Source organism: Vigna umbellata, chromosome 2 (assembly GCF_029865625.1).
Source record: "Vigna umbellata cultivar VRB3 chromosome 2, Vumbellata_1.0, whole genome shotgun sequence".
NCBI classification, from domain to species: domain Eukaryota; kingdom Viridiplantae; phylum Streptophyta; class Magnoliopsida; order Fabales; family Fabaceae; genus Vigna; species Vigna umbellata.
In genome coordinates, this window is record NC_142166.1 from 46,327,707 (window position 1) to 46,346,284 (window position 18,578).

Consider the following 18,578-nt stretch of genomic DNA (forward strand, 5'->3'; position numbering starts at 1 on the left):
CGTCAACATCTATTACAAGTTCAATGGAAGAATGCTTAGTTATTTGTGAACTTTATAGAATTTATAATATTTTGTATTAGATTCCAACGGCATGACGGAATCATGCTTTTGCAAATGTGAGTAAATGGATGAAAAGCAGAATATTGCAGTCTGGAGCTGGCACCCAAGTTGTGTATTTGTTTGTAGTGTGATGTGAGAGTGAGTAGGAAGTACGTAGCTACTGTTACTACTACTACTCTATTAACCATAATAAATACGGGAGAGAGAACGTGTTAATTATGCCACAATAATTAACTCGCCAACTCACCCACTCATCCTGCTTCCACCATCAAAATTATATTTATTCTGCAAAAATTCATCCTTCAATCAAGCCTGCGTTGAACTAAGTGACCCTGTTTTTTGTCTTTTCTTCATCATCGAGTTATGTAACTTAAAATAAAGTGTCAAAGAAAATAGAGACATAGACATAAGCTTGCATTTCATTTACGGAACTGTTTGAAACGAAGGCTGAGTGAAAAAAAAGTTTAGACACAAGAATGCTGGAAATACAAAATTGTACATACATGAAAAAATAAATAAAAAATAAAAAAAAATCCAGAACAATTACAAGATTAGCCACGTGATCCTATGTACTCTTGAGCAAGATCATAAGGGAATTACGGCGTGATTTGTCCTTAACGCTCATCCATTGATCAGCTATGTCTTCGGCAATCTTACGGCGTCCGATGCACTTCCAAGAAGACCTCTTCTCGTGAACCCAACCGTATACAATCCATTCTCTCCCTTCCAACCCATTGGAAACGGCATTTTCGGCATTCCGTCTTTCGTGAAAGATTCACGGCTCTGCATTATCATATATTGAATTAAACAACTAGAGTGTAAAAAACAAACATACTATTTGGTTTTTGGAATTGTAAAGGAGATGGAACAAAGCAGATTGCGACTGTTTTTTTCTGCTAGGAAGTGTTGTCCATCTCGAAGGACGGAAAGGAACAAAAGGGACACTTTTTTTAGGTGTAAGTATAGAAGAACTAACACGACGTTTGATTATCGGTACACATGAAACGTCACTGGAATGAAAAGTTTCATATTTGTTTGGCACAAACCCCAAAATCATTTTATGCTCTTTCCTTCATAGTTGCATGAAGAAAATAAATCCTTCTGTTGGTATCTGCTGTGCATGTCCCAACTGACTAAATAAAAGTTGTGTTGTGGGTTTTTCACATCGTGAAAATAGAAAGAAAAAAACAAGGGAAGAGCTAGTACAAAAATGAGGTTCAAGAAGATTGAGGTAAAAATGAAGTTTTTAGTTTCTTCTTACCTTAAGCCAAGTGGGCACGTTGCTTTTGTAACCCGTTGCTAATATTATGGCACTGAACTCCTTTTCTTGTCCATCCATAAACTTGGCACCGTTTCTTGTTATCTCCTTCACCCCTTCCATCACCTGAAACAAACCCTAACCTAACTTAGAAAAAGATTCCATATATGGTAAGATTGGATTACAATGTTATGCCATAATTACATACTCATGAATCAGGAAACAAAGCATGGCTACGTACCTTGATGTTACCGGATCTTATCTGCGCTACTTGTCCAACATCTAGCACAGGGGTTTTACCGGTGACAAGTTTGAGCTCTATTGGCCCAGTTTTTGGCCTCCTAACGCCGTAGCGGGCGGTGTCACCTAACATTAACCCAGCCAACGCCAATACCACCTTGTCTACCAACTTTATCGGAAGCCATTTCAATAGACCCATCGCCATTCCAAACGTAGAAAAGCCAAACATCTCCCTAGGCAGCACATGTACCTGTACCATGAAATCTTGTCAACAAACTGTGTCTCGATGATAATATGTCCAAATATGCAGGTTTTTCTCTATTATTTTATAAGGGATTATTAGCATTAAAAATCAATAATAATCAACAGAGTTTTATGATAACAACCATGACACAGTGGAGCACGAATTCGTATAATAAAGAACATCAAAAAGAAAAAGACAAAATGTGTTCTTATTAGTGCATGGGAATAGGGAAAGAAGGGGAAGTGAATATAGTGAGTTACTGACTGTGTTTCTGGCGACCATGTAAGGGGTGGCGTTGTGCCTGCAAAGATCCAAGCTTACTTCCATTCCTGAGTTGCCGCAACCGATTACCAAAACCCTCTTGTTTTTGTAATGAGAACCGGATTTATAGGCGCTGGTGTGAACAACGGGTCCGTGAAAGGAGTCCATGCCAAGAATCGAGGGAATGACAGGGTCGGCATTCTCTCCGGTAGCAACGACGAGCCACGGGGAAATGTACTGAAAATCGTTGGTTCTGACGACCCAGAACTGGGAAACGGGGTCGAAGTGAGCGGAGTGAACGGACTGGTTGAACCTGGGGCGGATGTTGAAGCGGTGAGCGTAGGAATGGAGGTAGGAGATGAACTGGTTCTTGGAGGGGTATTTGGGGAAATGGTGAGGGAAGGGCATGAAGGGGAGTTGGCAGAAGTGTTTGGGGAGGTGGAGTTTGAGACGGTCGTAGGTTCTGTGTTGCCAAAGGGAGTTTATGCAGTGACTCCTCTCGAGAATGACGTAGGGTAGTCCGTGGTGGGAGAGGCATGCTGCAACGGCCAGCCCCGAGGGTCCTGCCCCTACGATTATAGGACCATGAACCCACACGCACTTCACTTCCTCTCCCTCTGGTCCCTTGCAAGACTCCATCCAAGAAAATCGCAAGAAACTTGGAAGGGAAAACCCTCTCTGGTCTGCTTTTCCTTTTTGGTATATGTGAGTTTGTGTACGTTGAATGTTTCAACTCCTCTCCTTGGAGAATACGATGGAAATCGTGAGAATTTAAAGAGGGGTAGCGTATAGTGGGAATGGTCAATGAAGTGCGTCAGAGAGTGTGGCAGAAGAGCCTCTGTGCCTTTTAAATATGCATGGAAAGTAGCATTTCTTCAGATGCCCACACAAATTTTACATATATAACTTTCTTCTCAAATACAAATATCAACTTAAATCAACTTTTTTATACACAAAAATTAACTTCAATTTCTTTTTCTATGTTCTGTTTTTCTCTAATAGCATACTGGGATCTATTTAATAAACCCAAAATAAATAAATAAATACAAACTGCAATTTACTTTTATTTAGTGCTGAAGTAAAAAAGAATAGCATTCCCGTGAGCAAAAGAGGCCAGGGGTCACTGGAGTTGGAGTGAAATATTAGGAAATGATACGAAAATCTTTTCATAAAGAATGAACGTACACTCTTTGTTTTTTATGAGTTAAAGGGAGATGAAAAAAATCCATGATTAAAGAAATGCAACGTAAGAATATTAACTATATAATAATAACTCAAAATTTTCTCTTCCGGTGATTTTTTTTTAAATTTGAGAGGTAATATTTTTTTCAAAAAATATTTAAAAATATCAAATATAAAAATAATGATCAAATGTGAAATACATATTTGAGAAAGAAAAGAAGAATGTTAAAAATGTTTAATTGAAAAAGGGTCAATTGAGTGTGTATAGTTTGAAGATACAGAAAGAGAAGAAATAAATAAAATATATGAATAAAGTATGGAAGTATGATTACCTAGTATGTACTAAATATTTTCTACTTATAAATGTATGACCCAATCTTATTCCACTACTGAAACCAAGGAACTGAGTGTTTAGTCTTTACCATGATGAAGCAGATTGGTGTACAATGTTCAAAATGAAAGAAAACAAAGATTCTGAGAGTTCTCCCAAAAGGGAAAATAAAACCTTTTTTACTTTTCAATTGTGTGAGTGTGAAGCCAACCTTAACAGTTACCATCATCCCAAGCTTTCAGCAATCTATATGCATGCATGCCTGCCTCCGATTCTCCGACCCTACTTCATCCATCCCTTCCTTCTCGGATGCCACAAACCTTAATATCCGACCTCTGCAATCAATTACACATTGCCATTGTTGTCTTTGTTCATTAAATTTCAGTGAACCAGAGCCTGAAAAGCAAAGCCAAGACTCCATCGAGTTCTCTATATATCTTCGTTTTAAATCCAAGGTGACCAGAAGAAGCAAGTGTGATATCGCGTTTCGAACAACTCTGCTGCCATTCACAGTGCTCATAAGTGTTCATATTGTCACCATGCATACGCTTTCTCTGCTTTTTTTTTTATTACTTTACCAATGAAAGCTGCAATGCAAAAGGCCCAAGTATTCCAAATTCCAACAAAATATTCATTATTTTTCAACCCCATATCCATGGCTTATAAATTTTTACCGCCATATGATGACCTTAAATCGACGTGATACTTTAAAAAAGGTATGCAAAATGAATTAGTATATTTTTAGTATAAATTAATCTCCCCTTTTGTTTCATTTTACTCTCTATTTAAATTTCTCATTTAATTAAAGATATATACATATTTTACTCTATTTATTTAATATTTTATCTCACATTTATCTTCTTCTTTTTCTTCATCTTTACAATTTTATTCTGGAAATAAACGTATAGATTTATATATAAACCGTATTGAAAATGATTTTAATTATCACGAAGATATGAATGAAGAAATTAATCTATTGATTGTGGCATTTTACCATTCTAAATATTTTAATACACTGATATTCAAATTAATAAATTTTCTTATTTGTTACTTTTTTTAGATCGAAAATTTCCAAATATTTTAAATTTATAATAACTTTTTGTTGATAAGATAGCTTTTTAATATTTTTGAAAATAAAAAATAAAACCAATTGTTGACAAAAATTGATTCATGGCATATCATGAATAAATTTACATATGACACGTGATTAACAAAATTTATAAATACAAAACTGTTTATTTTGAAATTGTTCGGCATGATGAAGATAATCAGTGGTTGGTTACGTGAATTTGTTTCAATTTAACAAGTGGTTTAAACTTTACCATTGAATATAAAACCGTGTCAAATTGTATAGAAAGAGCTTTATAGTTTTTAATAGTTATTTTCCTTAATTATATTTGTCTTTCACATCGAGATATATATCATCTGAACAAAAACTGCATTTTAGTGTAGAAATTTACTATTTTTATTCAATGACTTGTTAATTAGTGTCTATAAGATACTTGTTAATAAGACTCCAAAAAATATATTTCTGTCCAACAAATTTGAGTGGGAGACAAAGAAAAAGAATCACAAAATGGGAAACATTGTTTTGAAATATTGAATTTTCCCTGATTTGCACTATTTAAAAAAATACTTTTAATTAAAAAAATACAAAATATCAAATTTTAAAATTAATATGCAAAAGGGTATTGGAATGAAATAGAAAAAAAAAACGGAAGGATGAAAATATATGGTAGACGATTATATCAATTTTTTTCATGAAAAAAAAATATTAGTAAATGTTATCCAAGAATTAATGTTTTTTAAACACAATATTTTAGGATCTTCATTATAGGTTTAATAAAAAAATTTATAATTTGTAGACTTCTTAATGAATAATTAATGTCTTAAAAACGCTTGTGAATAAGACTAAAATATTTGCGTAGACAAATATGAATGGAAGACAAAAAAAGGCAAACAAAACGGGGAACATTGAATTGAAAACTTGAATCTTCACTACTTATTATGACTAAACAAAATAATTAGTAAAGTTAATAAGCTTAAAGTTTTTGATAAAAACATCGCAAAATGTTTGTTTTTCCACAAACTAAACTTTGCTGCCATTTTTGAAATTAAAAAAAAAATGGAAGGTTGTTAAATTAAAAAGGAGAAAGAAAGAAAGTTGATGATAATTTTTGGAAGATTTAAGCGGGATATTTTGTTGTTTGTTTGGGAGAATAAAGGTGTGTGTATTATGTAAGTAGAGCAAGTTGTGAAGTTGGAGTTGACGTTTGTGGGAGAATAAAGATTGCGTTATAATAGACCTTTTGATCCAACCAATAACATGTCTGCAGAGGAAGAAGCAACTCTGAAACATAATCAAACTTTAATCAACGACGAAATGAAATCCACATACGTGACTTTCACTGCTTATATTATAGTGTTTTGATACCGGATCTTCATAAACATGCATTTTAGATTCACCTGCCACAAAATCTTACATGGAAAACTCTTTTCACCCACTTGGATATATATTCTTTCTTTACGGAATATTCATCCAACTTCTTCTCAATTCATATTAATTTCCAAAATTAATTTCTTATTAATTCACATGTATATGTCACTAGTAGTTTTTTTTTTATGGGTTAGATGTTTTATTGTGGTTTACAACCGACATACCGAGGTCATACAGTAGGCAAAAATAAAGAAATATCTTAGCAGGTATACAGGTAGTGGTGTTTGAAAGGTGGCAAATGTATGAGTTGTATACTAAATAGATTATTTAAACACCTTATATAATATATATAAGTCGTATAAATGGGTTATTTAAGCAACTAAAGTAGTATTAACTTTGTACATCAGTTTTATGTATTGGATATATGATGATTTTCAGGTGCTATATTACCATGTAGTTTCTCAATTACGTATGTTGTGTTCTTTTTCCCCTTCAAACTATTCACATAATTCCCAACTCTTTCATTTTTTTCACCATCACGGTGTTTTATACTCCATCTTTGTTTCCCTAGTATCTTTAATTCCCCTGCAACACCTCTCTTCTTGTTCTTAAATTTAAGGTACTTTTATATATATGTTTTTAATATATGTCTAGAGAATAATTCAACTATGTAAATCTCACGTTAGATAAAAATAATAAAGTCAAACACCATTAAAAAAAATCAAATTCATTGCTCAAGATAATGGACAAAAACAACAACATAATAACGTTTGAAAAGAAATATACCGTGTGAAATGGATTTACCTATAAAAGATTGTTGAAAACAACATAATAACACACATTCGTGACAACGGCAATAACATAAAATAATATTCATATATTTATTGTCTAAAATTTTTACGTTAAAAATAGTTTCAGATCTAATATAAAAAAAAATAACATTATTGTTTAAAATTTTGAATTGAAAATAAAATAAAATCTTTATGTCAGTTTGATTCACGAGTATAATATATTTTATTAAAGACCCATCAATAAATTATATAAAACAAAAATAATTTCTACATCCAAAAACTACATAATAGATGTGAAATAATTTTTTAACCCATGCATATAACCGACTCATAAAAACGTTGAAATCAGTTTTATATTTTTATATTTTTTTTCCATGTACATGATTTATAGTTACAGGAGGACATGTTTGAATTTTGCTACATAGGGCACGACACACGAACATGTTCACTGTTGAATAGGAAGTGCATGAACAGGGAAGAAAGATATGAAGGTGGATATTAAAGAATGTCAACGACGGCAAGCATCAAAGCACCCTCTTACCCCAACACCCTCCTCCTTCATTGGAGGCATGCGAGTTCAACTTATCGTAACACGCACAATACATCCACAACACACCAAGCTTTTTTTCCATTTCCCTAATCATGGACGATTCAACAGTTACGTATATGATTCTCACAGTATTTACTTCAGTACGTAGTATAAGTAACTCAATGTTAAAATTTGAAGTTTTGATTGTCGTATGAAAAGTGAGCGATCTGATTTTGATCTGAGTTAATATCTATATAGTAGATAAAGTGTTGTTGTAATTTTGAGAAACGTAAGCAATGATGTGAAGATGATAAGAAATTGTAAGAGGAACAAAGTGAAGTTGGGAGCACGGTTTGGTCTGCCACGCACACGATGACCTTAAGAAGCCCTCAAACATTGAATAATACAAGTTCCCCACACCACACCACACCAAAACTTGAAAGCGAATCTCTCCCTTTCCTTTCTCTGTGCACCACACACACACACACACTGCGGGGAACTTGTTTCTTCGGATTTGGCTTTAAACTCAGTATCTGTGATCAGATCTTCAACGATTAAACATACATCATATTAACATAACATCACTTTGGGTGCACATAGTCTTCTCAATCATCCATTTCAAATACATATAAACCTAAAATTACAACCTTGGCTCTATCAAGAGAGCAAGAGGATCTTTGATTTGAAATGTTGACTTTATGTTAATCAGTATGAACACAAAATGACATGAACGGAAAAGTTTAATTTGATTCGACTTTCTATATCTCTCCTTGCTTTTCTAAACATTAATCATCTCTTCTCCTGCAAATTTCATGAAAATAATCGAACTGAGTACTTATGAGATACTGATGCGATACAGATCCTAAAATATACGTAAACGATAAAGTAATACATTATTGTTTTTTTCTTTTTTAGGTTATCATTAATTGTTTCTTCATAAACTGCACTGACTGTTTTTCAGTAACCAAAATCAATATCTCACTCCATTATTAAGGATTTCATGTGGGGCGTGCAAAATCCTCCGTCAGATATATAGGTTGGTAATAAATCATAATGTAAAATTAGGTTTCGAACTAGACAAATAAACTTCATTCTTATTTTATTATTTACTTTTCCAATATTTCAATTTTAGAGGTAAGAGATTAAAGATAATTTAAATATATTTATTTTTAAATTTTTTAAAAAGATAAAACTATAAATTAATACAGTTCCAAACTTTAAACTAAAATCAAAATATGGTTACTTAATGTTAACACACTAATTTGCCAGAAAGTATATATATATATATATATATATACACACACACAACACACTAACTAGCCATCATGTCAAAACAAATTGCATTACTTGTACTTAACTTTCCGAAGTAAACTGAAGTTTATAAAAATTAGGTATATCCTAACAACACTTCGTCAACATTCTTTTGCAAGTTCTTTATGAACTCTCTTTACACTTTCTCGAGTGTATAGTTGTTAACATGTCTAGCATGTCCACAATATGTAGGTCCATTATCAAGAAAGTACTTACTATTACATATTTTCTGAAAATTAAAAGAAATACATATATATGCTGTTATTGATGGCATATGAAAATAAAAGTACATGTGAATGAGAGTTTATTTCTAAATTAGATGAGAATATGTAATAACCGAATTTTTCACAATGGTATGTGCTTGTAAAATAAATTATTAAACGTTTTTAGAAATATTCATGAAGAGCAACACTATCACTTTAATGTAAATTTATTGTGGTTAATAAGTTTGTAGTTATCTATAGGTTCTGGATATGTTAAGAGAAAAGCTATTCAATAGATAAATCCATAAATATTACATCTTTTCTTTAGAAGAAATGATAGTGTAACACACAAATTTTTAACATATATTTGATATTCTTTTTCTTTAACTTTATTTTTTTATAAAAAAATATAATTTTTTTTATGATTATTTTATCTTTATAATGTGTGTTAAATAAATATAGTTGTGTATCATTCTATCATTATGCACCTTTTAATTGATTAAACCGAAATGTATGGAGGAATGAAAAATTGAAGAAAATTTGAATTTAATGAAATATATTTTAGCATGGTAAAGCCTTTTATAGTTAGATTAAACGCCTTTTACATTCTGAATCAATGTAAAGGAGAGTTATGTTATAACATTGTCTCGTATAGTTGTATGTTATATTTCTCTTTCTCAATTGGCTCTTTGTGGAAGTTCTTCAAACATTGTTTCTATTAAAGTGACAATTGAGAAGGTTTGTGATGGTAATTGCCAGTGTTTGAGATTTCTAATACACAAACAATTAATACTTTCATTGTTTGACCTAGATTACATTAGGTAAATAAAGACCTCATAGTATATTTATAGTTATATAACTACATTTGACATAAAGTTGTTGTTCTCATGACTGCATTCTTATGTCGAACACCTAACCATCATTCTTTTATCAGCAAAAGTTGAAGAAACATGATTATATAGGGTTTTTAACACTGTCATTAGAATCGTTTTGCATTTTATTTTTGTATAAGCTTACTCGGCTGAAGCATCTTTGCCATGTTGGTTGTAGGAGTTACAGACATGTAATCTGAAATTTTGTAATTTGCAAATTGGAAGTGTACTTAAACGCATTGAGAGTGGGTGCAGAAGCAAGTGGGTTCTACTCGCTTTTTGCTGAGTTATAAGAAACCACTTAGCCACTTATTGCATGGCTGTCTTGGAATCTCTACTCCAGCACATGCATGCCAAAAGGTGGGGTTCATAATAACAAAAGCCAAAATTAATCAAAACATCCCATTCTTCGTTTACTTAAGAAGAGGGATTCGTAATATTAAGAACTAATATCATAACTTTATGTGTGTACTTATTGTTTATTTCTGTCATTGTCGATAACAAACACATACGATCAAACAGACCCTACTTTTTCTGCGCACAATGCAAACTAAGATCTTCTGCTCGATATTCGAATCATGAAACATCTGAATCTTCCCTCACGCCACCCCACTCTAGTCCCCACTCTTCCCAAAGAAAGATGCAAGTGTTCATAAGAAAGGAAGTTTTTACTGAATCTTCCCACTCACCATGTACGTTAATGCATATATTGTCTGGCATGTTGTGTATCAAGCATTCAGAAGGACCAATAAATTCTAGAAACATGGTTAGGTGGAGATTTTAAGCATGTAATTTAAGACTTTGATCATGTCTGATGCATAATCTTTACGTTCTTAATCTAGTAATCAAGTTAAAGAATATTCTTGGTGTGTAAAAATAAGAATATAGTAGTACCAAATTCAAAAGTGAGAAATGATGGCAGCTATACATATATATAGCAGCAAGAATAATTTCTGCTTATGCTGCATAATTCTCTTCCTTGTTTCAGGTTAATTATGGCACCGCAACTTTGCATATGTATTGGGTCGACAACATACTATAAAAAATAATTTGCTTCCCACTTGGTAGTAGCTATCTCGCGCACTATGTCACGGGCTAAACTAACCTACCAGCTGATTTCTGCTGTAAAACTGTTCCTTTTTATAGCTTTGGTGCTTCTTCAAGTTGCTGCTATACACACATACAATCATGCATGTGCTCCTATCAATCATTGATAATTTTTCTCTTTTTCGTTCCATCTATTGCTTGGAAAGTGGCAAAAACACAAGTGTTATAAATTTCAGTTAACACTATTAAAAAAAGAAGATTTTGAAATTGCTCAGAATCTTTTAATTCAAAAAAAAAAAAAGAAGTCTTTCAAAATACTATAACATTTGTACAACTGTAAGTTTTGATTCTAAAATAACTTAATTATATTCATATGCTATGGTTAAAATTACATTCCAGCCAAATTTGTGTTGGGACTATTGAGGAGGAAGTTCAATAGAAGACACAATATCAATGAGACATAAGTCCAACCATATAAGGGGTCGATACCACTTTCTACAAAAAACCTTAAGACAATGGATTAATGGGTATTTCAACTTTATATAATACTTTACTTTCTCATTTTTATTCAATGTCTCACACTTGGATTTCGAACAATTTGATCTCTTTTCTGTTGCCAAACATGAATCACATTATTATTTTCGTCATCACACATTCACTGTCTTTCTTTCCCTTTCTCATAGTAAATGCGAAGTGTCACCATATTCTCGTTACTAGCACTCTTTTTCTTTGCATTTTAAAAGTGATTAAATATTCATTCTTTCGTCTTACATTTTCTTCTCTGTTTCATACTTATTTTTTCAAATGCGTTTTTCCAAATATTTTTTGTTCAAGGCGAAAAAAATAGTGATGAATTTGTTTATTGATGGAGAACATGATAGTTCTATGATAAAAAGAAATGTAAAGATAAAAAAAAATTAAAAACAAGAAAATATAAAAACAGGTTTCGATTCTTACTAAAAAGAATTGAAACATAAAATAAAAAAATATGTTCGGTTCATAACCCTTACCTGTACTAAGGAGAAAACTAAGTTAAAAAAAGTAACAATAATATATAGCTAAGAATATTTTTATGCCCTATGTTTACACAGCTGTAGATATATTTAACCAGAAAATTTCTTTCTATAATGATTAGAAAGAATATCGATCCAAATAATTCCTTAGAGAGCACTTTCCTCTTTAAAGAATAATCTAGCCAATTATACATGGGACTATGGTCACATGGTTTTGTGACATGTGTTTGCTTCATAACGTGTTTGGCCCCATGCAAATGTAGGGGTCAAATTACACTTTTCAGTATTTTTTTAATCATATATATATATATATATATATATATTTAATTAACGCATTCAATCAACTACCATTATAGTTTCACATTTTGTAGTATACTTGTAACTCATTTGATTTTCCAAAATCGTGGGAAAATATTATTTAAAATGGTAACCATGTTTTAACTAATTTAACTAAACCACTTTCAAATGGACTAAATTTACTTTACAAAAACCAGATGAATACAAAGCATGTGTAACTACACTAAATACATACATCATAAAAAAATGTATTTCATGAAATATAAATAAATTATAATTATTATGAATAAATTTAAAAAAATACATTAATGTATTAAACTAATTATTTATATGAATAAAAGTCAAATTAATTTACTTATCTGTATAATAATTTATTTTACAAAAAATATAAAAAAATTGAATTATATATATATTTACAAAATTATTACCTGTTCATTTTCTCTTTAAAATTATAAGGAACTACTGGTTAATCAAAGAAATTATGATATATAAAATAGAATCATTTTATAATCAAAATATTTGAAAATTATGCATTCAAACATGCTATGACAAAATTTTATGAGACTAGAAAAATACGTTAAAGTGAACAGATTGGAAATAAGTTACCCATCATGGAATTGGCTAGAAAAGGGTATACAAACAAAAGCTAAGATATATGGATCTTGCATGCTTAGCTCACTTCAAAATTCAAACACAATGATACCCTTCATTCCATCTAATCTATCACACACATTCACTGGCTCTTTAACTTCATTATGCTTTTAAATTTTGGAGTTTTTCAAATATGACACACACAATCTACTTTTCCAGATTCTATCTTCTTCACAATCTACCACTTTTTTTTTTCTATTTAACACGTTAGCCATAGGGAGGAAAATATTAGTTTTATTTTAAGAAACAGATCCACCTAAGTTTAAATAAAATCCTTAATTTTTTCTGTATCATTGTTGAAAATTTAAGCGTGAGACTAAGTTTTACATTAGATAATAAAAACGTAAAACAGTTTATAATAATAAAACACTCATTAACTCTTTAAAATTTTTGATAAAAAATATACTAATCTTTTATATAATTAGACTTATATCTCATCGATGTTATATCTTTTCCTAAACATCATTCTGAACACATACTCTTGTTATTCACTTTAAAAATATAAATGATTTCTTGTATATAAACCCTTTAAAAGAAATCACTCAATAATGTAAAAGTTGATAGTATTTATGAAAGCTTTTGTTAATGGGTGGGAACAATATGCCCAACAAACAATCAATAATGCTAGGATAGGCTCTAACCATAACTCTGATACCATGTTAGAAGTGGACTTGAGGCCTAACTCATCCCCACAAAACCGGCTTGTAAGGTGAGGTCTGCACCCACTTATATATTTTAATTTGACCTTATCTCTAGTCGATGTGGGACTTCCAACAAGTTCAAATACTTCTCAACTTATGACAAAATTTTCATTAGGTTGATTTAACTTATATTTAAAGTAATACTATTTTAAAAGCAATAACGAAATATTCTAAAGTAATTTTGTTATTAAATTTTTTTTTTATCCACCCAAGAAAATAATGCAGTTGTACTTGAAGAAATAGTTAATGCATTTTATTTAATATTGTCCTTGACATCTTCCCCAAGGTACCTAGTGACCTAGGTACAACAGGCTATATAAGGGAGACAGAAAGATAAGTTTAGAAGGAACAAGAAAACAATTAAAAATAATGAGTTTGAAATATATATATAGAAAGAAATTTGATTGTGACCAATTTCACAACAATTTAACTTATATGTATTTCATTTTTTCCTTATAATTTTCCTATTTTTGAATGAACCAGAATTTCTCTAAAAATAAAAATGACTCTGGAAAGTACACTGTGTGTCTTATACATCATACTGTTACTTTTGCACAAAAATCTATTTTGATCTTTGATATTTTTTCTTCTAAATTTCAGTATTTTCTTTCAATTTTGAAATACAATTTCGAATACTTTGTATGTTTAAGAGGTGTAAAATATATGATGAAACTCACGTACATATAAGCATTATACAACCTAAACCTAAGTAATGTTTGAAACTCACATACTTATGAAACTCTCCTCCAAATCACCATTTTTATTGTCATTTTTTTTTATTTTCTTAGTTTTCTTGGAAGTAAGCATATTGAAGAAAAAATAATTATAATTTAATACCTAAATTTAAAAAACATCTACTATTGTCTACGAAAGAACGAACTTAAGTAAAAAAAAAAGAAAAATTAAAGTATGAAAATGAGTTATTAAACATAAAGGATTGATTTTCAAAATGATTAAAAATATATTTTAGAATAATTTGAATAAATCCAAGATATATTAAAGAAAATTTTTAAAAAAACATCGTAAAGAATAAATTATATTCTCTATAAACTAAAACTAGTTATACAAAAATTAGTTTATAAAATATTTTATATAATTTGACTGAATTCTCGTTTCTTAATTTATATATTTATATAAACTAATTAAAATTTTGCATAAAAATCCTTGTTTATTTTTTCTCTTCAAAAAATACTTCTAAAAAAGTGTCTAAAGATATCATATCATATGTATGTGAAAAAAATAAAACTATATTGTTATTTAATCCATAGAAAGTCGTTCTATTTTATAGGCAGGTTAACAAGTGACATTTTAAATTAATTTAAAAGGAGAAAATGGCAAAAAAAAAAAGAGTGAAAATTTATCACATTTCGTTCCTTCACCTAAATATATTGTCCACTAGTTCATCTAACCTCTCTACACTTATGTGTTGAATATTAATAACAATATCAATAATGATCTAAACACGTTTTTTTATCACATCTAACCATACAATGTTATGTTTTACGCACAATACTGAATATTTCCTCTGATAAATTTATTGAACTATGTAATATTTTTTCTAAAATTTAATTATAAATTATTACTTTTAATAAAATTTAAAGTTTAATAAAATTCACTTAAATGGAATTTGGGAAATTTTAAGTAGAATTAAATCAGATGTCTAAATTTATCTAAATTGTACTTTCATTAAATCCTTTTTGAATAAATTTCCCAACTTTCAAACATAAAGTAACACACAGAAAAAAACTAAAACAAATCCGATTCATTGCTTACAAGCAATTGATCCATCTCTCTATGGGCCAACTTTTTGGGTCCAGCAACAAAAGACTGTTAAAAACACCCGTATTTTTATAAGTACACCATTCACCTTTAAGAAATTTTAGTGGCACTTATTTCTTGTGATTGGATTTATAATGGAAAAATACAAATGCATATTTTATTTTTCAAGGCTAATGACGTAAAACTAACTTTTCGTTAAACTTAATTTTCGTCCATGTATATTCAAAATTATAAAATACTCGTTAAAATACAAAAGGATTTCGTGAATTTAATCTTTTCTTAACTTTGTGACTGTAAAAACGTTACGAAATATTTCATTTATATATAAAAAAGGAGAAGCAATTCACATATTTTGAAAAATTGATAACAGAGTCATCAATATGAAATTAAATATACAAATAAATTTTAGAAACACGATGTTCCTTTCAAATTTAATGTTTTTTTAATACATCTTAACTCTCCTTTACTTTGTTACCATGCTCTTTCTTCTACTTTATAATCATAAAAAGCTTCTGTTTGCAACGTTTTCAGTATTTTAGTTTTTGGATGTGAAAAATGGCCTGATGGAAAAGGCCCAATAGGCCCAACATATTTAGTTCAGTGGGTTATGAAAAGAGAAAAAAAAAGTTTCACAATGTAGTACAACGTTTGTTCATGGTTTAAGAGGGTAACGAACTAGAAAAATCTGTACTACACGTACTACAATCACTAAACTGCATAAATCCAATGGAGTACTACCACAACTACACGCAATTATTCGTAAGATATTTTCGAAGTTTCAATTGAAATAAGATAAACACGTGCATACGAATACGATTAGGAAATTAATCCGTGTAAAACGGGAATCAATTATTAATAACAAATAATAATTATGTACAAGCAAGTGATGATTGCATTTGCATGTTGAATTTCACATGGAGAAGCAACTGCCGTGGTCGGTTGGAATAAGTTTAGTTGGGGCGGAGAGCGGCGGCGCAGTCTTGGAGGAGGAACGGACGGCCTCGTACCGCCGGCGTGCGGAGGGCCGTGGAAGATTCTCCGGCACGATGGTTTCGAGTGAATTGCCTTGCCAGGGAGGGCACGTTCTTTTCTGGCTCCATTTGGCGGCGGTGTCAGAAACATTGGATACTTGGTGAGCAATCGGGAAGGTGGTGATTTGATGCATTTCATGAGATAGTGTGAATGAATTGCAGATTTCTACGCCAATCACGTAGGAAGCCACTCCCATCACAACGCATCGTCTCTTCCAACAACATGCGTCGTTTTCCACCCTTTACAACAAATGTATAAACGTTAGATTGTAAGACACATAACGAAAACAACAAATGTATAAACGTTAAACTTACGATGAAAGACGAGGTGGCTTTGCGGGGATGGGAGAAGCTTTGGAAGGTTGGTTTGAAGTGGGAGGGGGAAGGCTTAAGAAGCAAGTAGTTCTCATGGTTAGAGTTGAGACAATAATGAAACGGTTCTTAAGGATTTTGTTATAAAGTTTGAAGTTATAAGTGAATAGGAGACGGTGGAGGCATTTGAAAAGGTTGAAATATATGTATAGGTAGTATGCGTGTGTAAAGTGAATAGGAGAAAACAGTGGTTGAGGTATTCCAAATGGAAAAGGCAACCTTGTTCGGTTTGATTTGGTTGTGTTTAGCGTTTTGTGGGTTGGTGATGGATCCATGGTTACTTCTATTGCGTGCCGTCTTTGCACCAATTTCGCATTGGCAGTAGAAGACACACTTGTCGCACTCTTTCAACCTTCAACCAATCATATTTTCACTAACCAAAAATACGCAATTAGATAGTTTTACACTTCCCAAAGAAAAGTTTAAATGTTTAGGAAATTTTGACTCTCCCATAAAATACAAACATTAGGAAAATAGTCACCACTTCGATTTCGTTTTTTATTTTTCCTCCTTTTCTCCTTCTTTCCTAGTTGTTGTTTCAACCTCACCCACCAACTCATACTAAACCTTTATCATTAGATCTAAATAGTTTTAAAAAATCATATAATCAGGTCAACCTTATTTAAAACTTTAATTTCAATAATTTATTCTAAATTCTAGACATAAACTTTTGTTATTATTATATACGTATTTTTTTTATTCCAACAAATATATATTACGGAATAATAGTCATCTCCAATATGTTGATTTCAAGTTAAATTTCAATCTGTGAATACGGGCATCCTTATACACTCAATATACATACATTCATATATATTTTCAATGAGGAGCCCTTTAATGTTTGATAAATGACCACTTTTTTTTATTTTTATTTTTATCCTAAAAGAAGCTAAACGATACAAAAAGCTAACCCAACATCAAGTACAAATACAAATACCGGCTATATCCATTCATAAAAGTATGGGTACTTGCTTACAAAACAAGCCAAAATTTTAGGTTAACATGAGAACAAGGTGACCTAGTTTTATAAGCAACCTAGAAAAATTGCAGCAAAAAAAAAAAAAAGTAATTTCGTCAGCAATAAGAATGCTTCAATCGCACTTCCTATCCAACAACAGAGCTAACTAATGACTTTGTCGGCATAAACAACCGATTCTTTCACTGATTTATCCTTCATAATGTATGAATTAACTCTACAATTACACTTTTATTAAGGTGTTCTGAAAATAATCATCATTAGATAATAAAAAAAGTAAAAAAAGAAAAACATAAGATCTAACATGCTTTTTTAAAAAGTAGACAACCTCCTTAGAATAATACTGTTAGAAGAAACCACGATGACTGTTCTTTTTAAGTGAATGAGTGTATCTGAAGCAAAGCTAAAAAAAGAGATGCTAAAACTTACCATTGCATAAGTAATTTAAAATACTTAGAAAATGTTGGTAACTGGATAATTTTAATTTCTTCACGAATAGAAGCACTTTTTATGATATGTTATTTAAGCACTTTTGATTTGCCCTCCACAGTTAGTATCACGTTGATATGATCAAAGACGATTCTTATAGCGTTCAGTCGGTTAAGAGAATATATATATTCATATACTAGTTTTATGTGATTTCGTGAAACCATAACTATTTTCTGGTGTTCACTGGTTTAATTTTTTTATGGAAAAGAAAAGTTGTACACTAAAAATTATTTATTAGATGGAAAAGATGTTGTTATAAAAACAGTATATCGTATTAAGCATCGCTGAATTTGAAATGCAACTAAAACATGTTTCTATCATTTTTAAAACAGGAAGTAAAAGGTATTCAAATCACTTTTCTTGTATAACGTGACATTTCATCAATAAAAAAAAGTGTATATATAAATAAAAGTTAATTTTTATTTTTATATGATAGTAACCGACAACAAACGAACCAGAAAAGAATTTAATTTTTGAAAATGTGTTGTCATTTTTTATTGATA

General features: G+C 30.8%; 1 protein-coding gene and 1 pseudogene across 1 annotated transcript; both read right to left on the reverse strand.

Moving 5' to 3' along the window:
* Positions 1-554: 554 nt before the first annotated feature.
* On the reverse strand, positions 555-2,885 carry LOC148204115 (putative indole-3-pyruvate monooxygenase YUCCA4; annotated as a pseudogene).
* A 13,104-nt stretch (positions 2,886-15,989) lies between these two features.
* On the reverse strand, positions 15,990-16,840 carry LOC148204116 (histone deacetylase-like protein). Its single transcript, XM_088108016.1, has 2 exons — positions 16,554-16,840; positions 15,990-16,478 (listed from the first exon to the last, which is right to left on the reverse strand). The coding sequence occupies exons 1-2, from the start codon at positions 16,646-16,648 to the stop codon at positions 16,118-16,120; spliced, it is 456 nt and encodes a 151-aa protein (XP_087964142.1). The 5' UTR covers positions 16,649-16,840; the 3' UTR covers positions 15,990-16,117.
* Between the last annotated feature and the right edge of the window lie 1,738 nt (positions 16,841-18,578).